Source organism: Belonocnema kinseyi, chromosome 2 (assembly GCF_010883055.1).
Source record: "Belonocnema kinseyi isolate 2016_QV_RU_SX_M_011 chromosome 2, B_treatae_v1, whole genome shotgun sequence".
NCBI lineage: Eukaryota > Metazoa > Arthropoda > Insecta > Hymenoptera > Cynipidae > Belonocnema > Belonocnema kinseyi.
Genome location: NC_046658.1, coordinates 65183113 through 65194661, shown reverse-complemented (window position 1 = coordinate 65194661; position 11549 = coordinate 65183113). Strand labels below are relative to the sequence as shown.

Below are 11549 nucleotides of genomic sequence, written 5' to 3'. Positions count from 1 at the left end.
GAGGGGATGTACTGGGAAAAAGAAGAGAACAGAAGGTGTAGAATATGTGAATGGGAGGAGGAAACATGGGAGCATGTATGGGAAGGATGTAGGAGAGGAATGTAAGATAAAGGAAGCTGGCAAGAAAGTGTGATTAAGATTCTAGGCGAAGATGGATTAGGAGAAGAATGGATGAAGGAGTTAGAGGGTGCTAGGGGAGCGAATGAGGGAGAATGAAAGAATACACGTGAAAAAGGTAAATGGGGGTATAAAGAAAGTGAAAGAAAAAGGAAACGGAAGTCGCTTATATTAGAAGCGTGAAAATTGTAAGTAATGGTAAAGTAAAAGATAAGCAGACTAAGATGCGTTTGCGTTCTCATACTCTCTCTCTCTCTCGCTTGCACTCTCGCTTTCGTTCGCTCGCTCACTCGCTTACTAATAAGTCCTAAATTGCGCTATCGCAGGAAATAGAAATAAGGAACTAGATATAAGACTTTATGTAAATAGTTGTAAATAATTGTATATATAGAAAGGATAAGATTGTAAACAATATATAGATTTAAACGGAAAGATTGTAAGGAATGGAAGTCATGTAAACCCTTAGGGGACACATTATGAATAAAGAAGAACTAAAAGACACGGAATATTATTTTCTTATTTACAGTTATTATTCTATTGTAGTTTAATTTGTAACTTGGCAAGTAAATCAGTCCAAAATGCAAAAATTCTCAAATTTATTGATAAAATAATCTGTAAATTCTGGAAAATTCTATAATATAGAAAAGCAAGTATACAGTTAAATTCAAGGCATTTCAAACAATGCTTGATATATTTAGGAAATTTATTGGGCCAAATAACTTGATAGAAAAATATTATTATACTATGTAAAAATCGAGCATAAATAATAAATACAGGTATGAAATTCATATTGCCAAGGATTTCAATGATTACCCAATGATTTTACAGGTTCCGCAAAGATTTCGGATGGACTTAAAAGATTTTACAAAGAATGCAACAATTTATCAAAGATTTCATAGATATTTCACAAATATTTCATACATTTCGCAAAGATTTCAGATAGATTTAAAAGATTTCACAAAGACCTATATTATTCCACAAAGATTTCAGATAGATTTGAAAGATTGAAAAAAGATTTCCATGATTTTAAAGAGATTTCAAAGATTTCGAAAACATTTAAAATACTTCACGAAGACTTCAATCATTTCTCAAAGATTTTAATAATTAAATAAATATTACCGAATGTTTGAAAAATATTTCGCAAAGATTTTTAAAAAGAACTAACAATGATCTTACAAATATTTCAATGATTTCCCGAAGATTTAAATGATTTCACAAAGATTACGAAATTTTCAGAAATATTGCAAAGACGTCACAAAGACTACAATCATTTCTTAAGTATTTCCCAAACATTTCAATAAATTCACAAATATTACCAAATAATTCAAAAATATTAAAAATATTTCGCAAAGATTTAAACAAAAAACTCAAAGATTTCAGAAAGATTTAAGAGATTTTAATGATTTCCGAAAGATTTCAGAATTATTGCCAAATATGTCAAAATTATTTGAAACATGAACTGAACTGATTTCAGAAATATTTCTATTATTTTACAAAGATTTTAAATAGATTGCAAGGCGATCAAGATTTCACAATTGCTTTAAAGATTTCAATAATTTCACAAATATTATCAAATATTTCGCAGATTTCCAAAGATTTCGCGAAGATTGGTCAAAGGTTGCAATGATATTTCAAAGATTTAAAATAATTTGAAATATTTCGGATAGATTTCAAATATTGAACAAAGAAAGAAAGAATCAAATCAAGATTTTGCCCCTCTGGTCGATTTCTAGGGGAGGCAATTGCCCCCTGTGCCTCGTATGGCCCGTCGCCTCTGTGACCATGGATATATTTTAAAGAACAGAATGCGAATCTTCAAGACATTTTTAATATATAATTGGAAGAAACAAAATTAAAATTGAAACTTTTTAAATCCCGTACCCTTGATAGTTATTTTTAAAAAATTTTGGTAGAAATTCAATGACTTTTAGAAGCCCTTTTTTTATAAATCTCTGCTTTTTCCTGAAAAACGAAATTCCCTGATTTTCAGGATTTTCTAGACCAGCGGTCATCCTGTTATTATTTTAAAGAAATATTTTTTTCTGATGTTCACGTCAAAAACTTATATTTGAGTTTCGTTATTTAACTTTGATTTTTTTTTCAACAATGTAATCAATATTAATATACATCTTTTAATTTTCGAATAGCTCCTAATGAAAATGTAAAAATAAGAACCAGTGTCACTGTCTGAAGTAATTTTTCGCAAATTTACATTTTCCCAGTCTTGAATTTGATATATTTTTCAAAATAAGATATTGTTTTTTTTCTTTTGAATTAGACTATTCATGTTAAGATAAAATTAAATTAATGAGACATTCATTTAATGAATAAATGTATTAAAAGTTTTGAATCAATTTTACTTAACTACTTTTTTAAAAGAGGAAATATATTTGAAACATCAATTATTCCGGATAACAATTGAATACGTTACTCACTGGGAAAAGAACGTTGTTCGTTCCTTCGAAAGTTCCGTACATAGAAATTTGTGGAGTGTCCCCTTTGAATTCATTACCAAATAGTGCATTTAATTCTACTAACATCAGATAAATTTCCTGTTCCCTCGACTTTGATACGTTCGTGTGCATCATTACCTGTTATAAAAAAAATTAGTTTTTCAGATTTGTTCGGGGCCTTGACCACTCGGCTTCTGAGTGTACATTTGCAGATTTAAAGATTAAAAATTTTTTAGCAATTCACAGAAATGTCAAAGGTTACAAAATATTTCAAATATTTCGCAAAATTACCAAAGTTCACAAGGTTCTTGGGTTGCTTCTCAACCCAAACAAATTTAATTTGCACTTGCATGCTTTAAAGAAATCTTTGTATAATTGTGAATATCAATAATAAACTAAAACGAATCAAGATTTCACAATGATTTCTAAAGTGTACGGAAAGGTTCTAACGATTTTAAAGTTTTCAAAAGGTTTCACAAAGATTTTAAAGATTTCTCGAAGGCTTGTATACCACATATCAAGAGTAAGCAATCCCTTGGGTTTCATGATTTGATAAATAATCTAAATTAAGAGACTTACTGATCCAAGAGGTGTCCAGGTCAAAGAGCATATTTCCTCAAGCTTAGATTGAGAAGTCGATTCGTCGACACAAATTGGTCTATAGGGCGTTTCGAAAGTCTCTACAAAAAAAGCTTTTTTTTAACTTGAGTGTCGACAAATTACATGGTATTATATTCTGTGAGTATTTACTATTTGAAAAATGTATAATTATATTATCCTAAAATTTGGGGAAATGGTGAAAAATATATAACGCCAGGTCTCTTTGGCTTATTTAACTTTTTATTTGATTTAAATAATGCTATTTGATTGATTGTTAACTCGGAATTTAACTGAGACTAGAGCTGGTTAAAATCGAATTAATAAAGTGTTATTATTTAAACACAATACAAAATTGAATATTCTAGACATGTGTGGTATATCTATATACTTTGAACCATTTATAAAGGTACCTTTCAATAATTCCGTCATGTTATCCAAATTGATGAAAGCCACATCGCCCGTATGAGCCAAACAGTTCAATGCCGTCGATTCTAGAGTCTTGAGTTCTGCTGCAAAATGTATTAGAGTATAAGTAAATAATTTCATGCTAAAAAATGCGAGGAAAACCATAGTCCACTAAGAAATAGCTGTACAAATTTTAAGAATAGAATAATATATGTATAATCGAAAACTAAGATAGGGAAGTTGTTTTACTTATAAGACATATTGAGTACAGATTTTTGGGGAAAGTGTGATTCCATGAATTCAAATCAGGCACACAGCTTTCATTGAAAAAATCAGAAACCATCTTTGCGTCATTGCAGTACCAGTTGTTGTCGCCAGTCATATTTCTCATTATGTAAATAAAGGCATTCCATGCTATTAAATAAAAAATTGTACATATTTTTTTAAAAAGGATATACTCAATCAAAGGTAATTCTTTTTCGTACCAACGTCTCTATATCCAGAAAAACAAGCATTATGATATTTTATATCCTCCAACGATTTAAAATTAGCGTACTTTCCGACCAATGCTACCACTTGATTTTCATGATTAGTTGCATTCGGCAACATATGCACAATTGGTTTAAGACCTTTCCTGGAACAAGAGATATTTTTGAAAGAGAAACATAGAAATGAAAATATAGGACATATTTAATTATTAATTTAATTATTATTTCTAGAATTTCTTACGTCGTAGCTTCAATTCCATTCAGTGATTGTATTACAAAAATATCACTATTCCAATTTCTCAGTGAGCTTATACAGTCTGAAAAACTGATTTCTTTGACACATTCAATAGATGGCTCTACCCCACGACTTTGAGCAGCATTCGAAAGCCATTTGCATTTTTGATACTCTAAATTTGTTGCGACACACCATTTGATCCTTCGGTCAGGCTTACATTTTATATGATCCTTTAGAGCATAATATTCGGCAACTAAGAAATAAAGTATAATCTTTTTTTAATTTATCCCGAGCAACACACTAATTGAATAAAACTTTATAAAACTTGATATATTACACATTTCCAGATAATCATCTGGAGTTTTAAATGGGTCGACTAAGACTGGTACTCTGTATAAATCTTGTTCCAAAAGTCTTGGAAAGTCTCCTACTCCCTTATTTTGTTCAATCACAAACTTGGAAACACGCCCAGCAACGTTTCTGGATTTTTTAAACGAATTTTCAGATTTTTTAGTTAGAAATATAATTGAATGAACTTGATTTTTATTCTTTCAGAAAGCAATATCTTAAATATGAATGGAAAAGTAATTTACTTTCTGGCAATGATAGTTCGCCAGGGTTGTGTTAGCCAAACGCATGGAGTATCGTACAATGTTCTGGTTCTACTGTCTGGACAGAGAAACTTGTACTCTTCTTTGTTAATATTTAACGTCTACAAAGTTTAACGAAAAACATTTTATTAAGCTCTTCCATAATTGTGACCCCAAAAACTATTGCGTAAAACTATTTTTCTCTTAAAAAATTCATTACTTCCGAAACAGCTTTAGATTCATAATTATTTATTTTTGTTTATTTAAAGAACACGTAAAATATATGTACCTGAAAGTGTTGAAGAACGTCAGCAGCTCTTGCCCATGCAATATCCCCCTTACCCTCCGTTAAGCATAATAATGAACCCTGTGGTCCAGCATAAATATCTCCACTTAAGCAGTTTTGTGGATTTTGACAATTGGAACATAAATTGTAATATTTCCTTTCTATAGAATAAAAAAATATTCATATTAAAAATCAAAAATTAAGTTTACTATAAAAAGGCCAGCTTACTCAATTTAGTATTGAAATATTCATCAGACGTCCAAGGACCACCAATGCAAGCACTCCCAAAGTAGCTAGACAGAGCTGACATTCTATTTTCCAATAAAGTTTTTTTCGGATCGCATTCTGAGACAACGAATTGTTTCTCGAAATACTATATACGAAACAAATTAAATTATTAATACCATATATTGCAAAGTTTATTTTGAAAGTTAGTTGTATTGATTTTTTTTAAATAAGGCCTGCAGACCTCACAGTCTATAGTCTCTATATAGTTATGTATAAATTGTATCATACAGCGCACGTGTTTAGAGTATTCCATATATGGTCCAGATTGTCCCGGATATGGACTTCCAATGGGCTGAATATATCCCAACACAAACGTGTTTTCTAATGTTCTTTTAAAGCAAAAAAATCATTATAATATATATTTAATTCCAATTTGCAATGTGATCCTTATCCTGGAGTATTCTAGAAATGCTTTAAGATTTTTAAGAATATTCTGGAATGCTTAGCAAAGTTCAGAAATGGTTTTTGATATCCGAGATTATTCTGGGATTCTAAAATGTTTGGAATATATGTATATAGATGATTCTTAGATGTTCTCGAATATTCTATCTAGAATATTATAGTGCTGTAAAATGTTGTTTGAAATTCTTAGACTATTCAAATTCTCTGTGAATCCTCATAAAATATAGATCTTGCGGTAAACTCTGGAATAGTCTGAAAGTTTCTCGAATGGTTTTAAATTTATTGAACATTCTTCATTTATAAAAGTCTACCAAAATTTTGGAAGGATCAAGAATGTATTGGAATGCTCTTTACTATTCTAGAGTATTCTCGGATTTTCTGGATATTCTTTTATTCCTAAAATTCTCTTTATATTATAGAATGGTTTTTGATATTTCTAGAGTATCCTGTCTTGGAATATTTTAGAGACTTATGAAATAAAATAATTCTGTAAATCTTTTCAAGTATCTGGAGTAGTTAAATGGTATGTAGAATGTTATTGACGATTCTGTTTAATTTAAAAAAAATTCTTAGTAAATTATGGAATTTTTCGGACAATTCTATAGTATTCTTACCTATTTTAGAATATTCTGGAGTGTTTTATATTGTAGGGAATAGAATATTCTACAAAATCTGAAATTTTCCAGAATGTTGCAGAGAATTTTATTGAACATTCTGGATATATCTCTCATGCCCTTGAATATTCTGAAACAGTATGGAATTTTGTAGCACCTTTAAGAATCTTTTAGAATATTATTGAGATTCCTATGAGAATATTCTGACATACATATGCATATCTTCATTCCATTATGATAAAAGTTATTTAAAAATTTTGGTTAGAACGATTTGTTTTTCCCAGTGCTCGCAAGATGTTTTGTTGTCAACCCTATGGTATCCTACATTCAAATTTTTTATTCGTTTATAGGAACTGTGAGACCTGCACCTGTATAAATAAATAATACATATCATACGAACTCTTAGATGATCTATTCCAGCACTATCAAATTCCATCCCAGATAAACAGAGTGACATTCTGTAAGTATCCCCTAAGTTTTTTACACTTTTATGAACTATAATAACCATCTCTGAACTAACGGAGGCTAGAACAAGAAATTAGCTTCAATTTTTTTCAATTTTTAAGTAATTGCTTGCGATTTCCTAAGGTGTAAATTCGCAGCCTGTATTTAGGAAACTTGATCGTTCTTTACCATCTTCATAAATTCTTAACTCCTGTGTTACTAAAACTTCATGATTGTACTCTGCGTTCGATCCAATGATAAAAAGATCTTCAGGTTCAGCAGTCATAAAATCTACTGTCCCGTTCAATAAAAGATTCAGGCACGAAACCCTGTGAAATTAAAAGTATTTTAGATTTCGAGGAGAAAGCACTATTTACCATTTTTCCTATAGTTACTAGGGTGGTCCAAAATTGCATTGCAAATTTTTTTCATGCTAGAGAGCAACGACCACACCCCCCCCCCCTCTCATTTAATTCAAAATCCAAAAAAAGAAATACTCTAATTTTTAAATATTTGTTTATTTTAATTTTAACAGGTACCGGTTTTTATTTTAAGTTTCCCATGTAAAATGTATGGGTAAAAATATCATTTTTGAGTTTTTCGAATAATTTTTTAGGGTTTGGGGAAATGTAGCGGCAAAGTATAGAGGCTTGTAAAGAATTATTCAATGAAAAATTTCATGCATCAGGCATATGGCCTGATGCATGATGCCTTAAAATAAAAAATGTTGTAGGCACTGTATTCTCACATTTTTTAACTTAGAATTATTTATATTGTTCTATTGGAATATTTATTATAATTGGTTAATTAATTTTCAATCATTTAAACAAATGGAATTTGTTAGAAAAATGTAATTCTTTTTTTTTTGTTTAAAATTATTGATATTTCTATGTGGAATATTTATCAACGTAAATTTATTCATTTTTAATTGTTTAAACAAATTAGGTTTGTTTAAATGATTTATAGTTTTTGTAATGAAAATTATTACTGTTGATCTAGTGGAATATTTAACAGCATTGATTACTTATTTTTATTTATGTAAACACATTCCATTTGTCTACAGAATTTATTTTAATTTATTTCAATTTGTCAACAAAATTTACAGACTTTGGGGAAAAATTATTATTCAAACAAATTAGAGGTTGTTGTAAATAAAGAATAATTTATTGTTTATAGAATTGGAAAATCTTGAAAAATCTTTTTTAAACAAATGCCATTTCTTTACAGAATTAAAAATTAATTAAAAAATATTGATAAATATTCCACCAAACCAACAGTAATAATTTTTATTACAAAAAAAATGTTTGGAACAAAATTATTTAAACAAATGGAAATTGTTTTAAAAATTACAAAAATTTAACCAATGTTGATAAACATTCCACTAAAGAAATAGTAATCATTTTTAATAACACAATAAATTTTTAAAACAAAAACTCTTTCAATAAATTCCATTTGTTTGCATAATTGAAAATTAATGAACCAATGTTAATAAATATTCCACTAGACCAATAGTAATCATTTTTAGGGGAAAAAACAAATTTTTGAAAGCAATATTATTTAAATAAATTCCATCTGTTTAAATAATAAAAAATGAATGAGCCAATGTTGATAAATATTCCAATAGAACAATATAAATAATTTTAAGTAAAAAAGGCGAGACTACCGTGCTCAAAAGGTCGATTTCAGGAATAATTGACCTCTTTTTATGGTTAATTTTCAGTTTTCACGAAATTCTTCGTTGGATAATTCTCTACCAGCCTCTATTCTTTTCCGTCACATTTTCCGAAATCCTTCAAATATATTCCATAAACTGAAAAAAGTGATTTTTCTCGGTGCATTTTACATGGGAAACTTCAAGTCAAAATCGACACTTGTTAAAAACAAAATAAAACCAATTAAAAAATTAGGGAATTTCTTTTTTGGGATGCGGAATGAAATGGAGGGATTGTTGCCCTCCAAAAAAAGAGTATTTTTGAGCCACCCCAATAATTACATCCACTTTTGAAAATTATTAATTTTATTAGATGGCAATTTTGAATAATGTGTTATAAAAATGACTTGATATGAATTTAAATATTAATTCTCACTGAAGAATTACTTTACAACATAATTTACAACATTTTTCGCTGTGTATTTAATACATTTAAAAGAGTGCTTATACCTATCAGATGTTACCACACATTCCACTTCTTTGCTGTTTGTCTTTACAAGTTTTTGGCATGCAGTGTTAATAATTCTGTGAGTTTTTCTGCTGTCTACTGTACAAAATCTCACTGCACAAAAAGAAGCATTTTCATTATCATTAGTTACAGAACATTCACTTAGCGTTGTTGAAAATATAAATTATATTTTTCTGTAAGGTTTACTCTGTAATATTTAGAAACTCAAAAAGGAAATAAATATACTATTCATTTTTGATTATAAATTTTAAAAAACGATTTTATTCATACAGAAATGTTAATCATTATATTTTCATTACTCATTTCTATAAATATATTGCTATTCAATTTAAACAATTCCTTGTATCGCAAAATAATAAAAAATCCTTTGTGTCAAACTTTTTTCCTTATATGATTATTATAATAAGAATCTCAAAGAATAGAAATTTACTTGATTAAAGATGACTTGATGTTTTCAATTCCAAACGTATATTCTTAATTTTGAAGGTAGAAATTGGAAATACCAGTATAAAGATAGCGATGTTTTTAATTTGAAAACTGTTCTTTTTTAACTTGAACTATGTTTCTTATAGTTAAAGATTCGTTTTCAAGAAAGTTATACTAGTGAAGGTGCAGTCTTATTTATGGCTGATTTAAAAACTTACGTTTATTATCCTTAGCAAAAACCGTTGCTTGCAAATAAAGGAGAAGGAAAAATCCCAGAGCTAGAAACGTCGACAGTTTGAAATACATCTTCACTAGTGAAAGCTCAAAAATTAAATATCGAGATCTGGTATATTTTCGTAAAGTCTTTTACTTTAGCAGAATTTTTATAGACTCGATCGGATACCGGTGATGACCAGAGTCCAGCTTGAAAGTAGAAAGGCATTCTGACATTGGAGTTAGTTTTGGTGGGAGAAAATTGCGCAATCCCTATTCCCCTAATAACATCAAATCGTTTTAAAAATTGCGATGATTGAAAGAAAAAATGATCCATTTTATTAATTCTATCGCCTCTATCGATTTTAATGAAAAATTGTCACCATGGCTACAATAATTCTCCAAATGTAATGAAAATTAATCATTGATATATGTGCTTCCATTTTATATGGTCGCACAAGAAATTGTTCTAGTTTATAATTGAAAGGTCTATTTATACAGTATTAAGTATTTAATTCCAAGACCATATACAATTCACTTTATGCCAACAGTCCGTTATGAAACTTATGAAAATATATTCATGGCAATGGATTTATTTCAAATCGTGCAGACAGTCTATGCTCCAGTCACAGAATTCATATTTGCTACTTAAATATGTTGGTTTTAAAAGGAAATAAGGCGATACACATCTTACCGATTTACCGACAAAGTTATGAGTATTTGAATTTTAAAAATCAATTTTAAAGTTCAATCTATTCAAAATTGCACTTTTTTTCTTTATCTTGATTTTTTTTCTAAATTCATTCTAATGTAAAGAGCATATTTCATGATATTCTGCACTGCGTTTCGGCCCTGGAGAAGAGGGGAAAAAAATTTCGTTTACAAAACGAAAATATAATTTAATATAATATTATTTTATGATGTCATAAAAACAAAGAAGAACATAATTTAACCGTTTCAACAACTTGTACATCTGCCTTAATTTGAAATGAATTCGGTATTACTGTTAAGAATAAATTTTTAGGAATCTATCATATTTTCACTTTCTGGCTTAAGTATTTTGTTTGAGAAAGTTTAAAATTTGATAAATTTAAGGAATATAATTCAGAAGTTGAGAACGACCACTAAGTAAAGGTCTACTTTATCAAAAACTGTCTCACGTTCCGCAACTTTGCGTCAGTTTACTCTCAGTGTTGCGCTAAAGTGCGACTGTAATTGAGATTTCCAACAACATAAAGCCCCTTTCGTTTGTCCTCCAATTTACTCTAAAAATGAAAAAAAAAATTTGTTTTTAAGTCTTGAACGTATAGCTCATTAGAATCACTTGCTTCTATAATTGTTTCAGGATTTTCTTTATTGAATTCTATCATACAGTAGAAAACTTTTCTTTCTCCGTTTAAATTTCGTTTTGGGCTTTACCTACTACCGGCGATAAAACTATAGGCATCTGCCTTTGAAGCTTAACAACTCAGTTAAATAAAATGCTAGCGCAACAAGAAAACAGTCATATAAAAGCTGAAAGTGTTCTACGTAAATGAGCTTGAAAATGTTTATGTAAAAAATTGTTTGCGCTTAGCAGACTGAAAAATGTAAAAAAAAGTAAGGATTTTTGGGTAGATGTAAGAACAGTCAAGTTTAGAGCATTATTTTTTATACAAGAGGCGATGAAAAAGATTTGAAAAAATTCATGGGTATGAGGAAAACTGTTGATCATGGTGTGGCGGCGGCGGCGGTAAGCCCCAGAGTCTATAGTACACTCGAAAACTCCAGCGCTGACATTAACTAAAATCATCACTACTCCTAAACTA

General features: G+C 29.3%; 1 protein-coding gene across 5 annotated transcripts in view; it reads right to left on the bottom strand.

Annotated features, from left to right (window-relative positions):
* The window catches only part of LOC117167327 (transferrin-like), a 23606-nt gene that overhangs the window by 1051 nt on the left and 11006 nt on the right, over nt 1-11549 (bottom strand). The window contains exons 4-17 of one of the 5 annotated variants that reach the window (XM_033352175.1): nt 9747-10022; nt 9084-9195; nt 7112-7251; nt 6879-7003; nt 5403-5547; nt 5178-5335; nt 4892-5010; nt 4636-4778; nt 4305-4551; nt 4061-4209; nt 3825-3989; nt 3581-3679; nt 3150-3250; nt 2553-2708 (exon numbers count right to left, since the gene is read on the bottom strand). In XM_033352175.1, the coding sequence (XP_033208066.1) occupies nt 2553-2708; nt 3150-3250; nt 3581-3679; nt 3825-3989; nt 4061-4209; nt 4305-4551; nt 4636-4778; nt 4892-5010; nt 5178-5335; nt 5403-5547; nt 6879-7003; nt 7112-7251; nt 9084-9195; nt 9747-9834 (1947 nt within the window). In that variant the 5' untranslated portion in view covers nt 9835-10022. The remainder of the gene's footprint in view (nt 1-2552; nt 2709-3149; nt 3251-3580; nt 3680-3824; nt 3990-4060; nt 4210-4304; nt 4552-4635; nt 4779-4891; nt 5011-5177; nt 5336-5402; nt 5548-6878; nt 7004-7111; nt 7252-9083; nt 9196-9746; nt 10023-11549) is intronic. The other 4 variants (XM_033352177.1, XM_033352178.1, XM_033352179.1 and 1 more) reach the window with 4 other exon arrangements.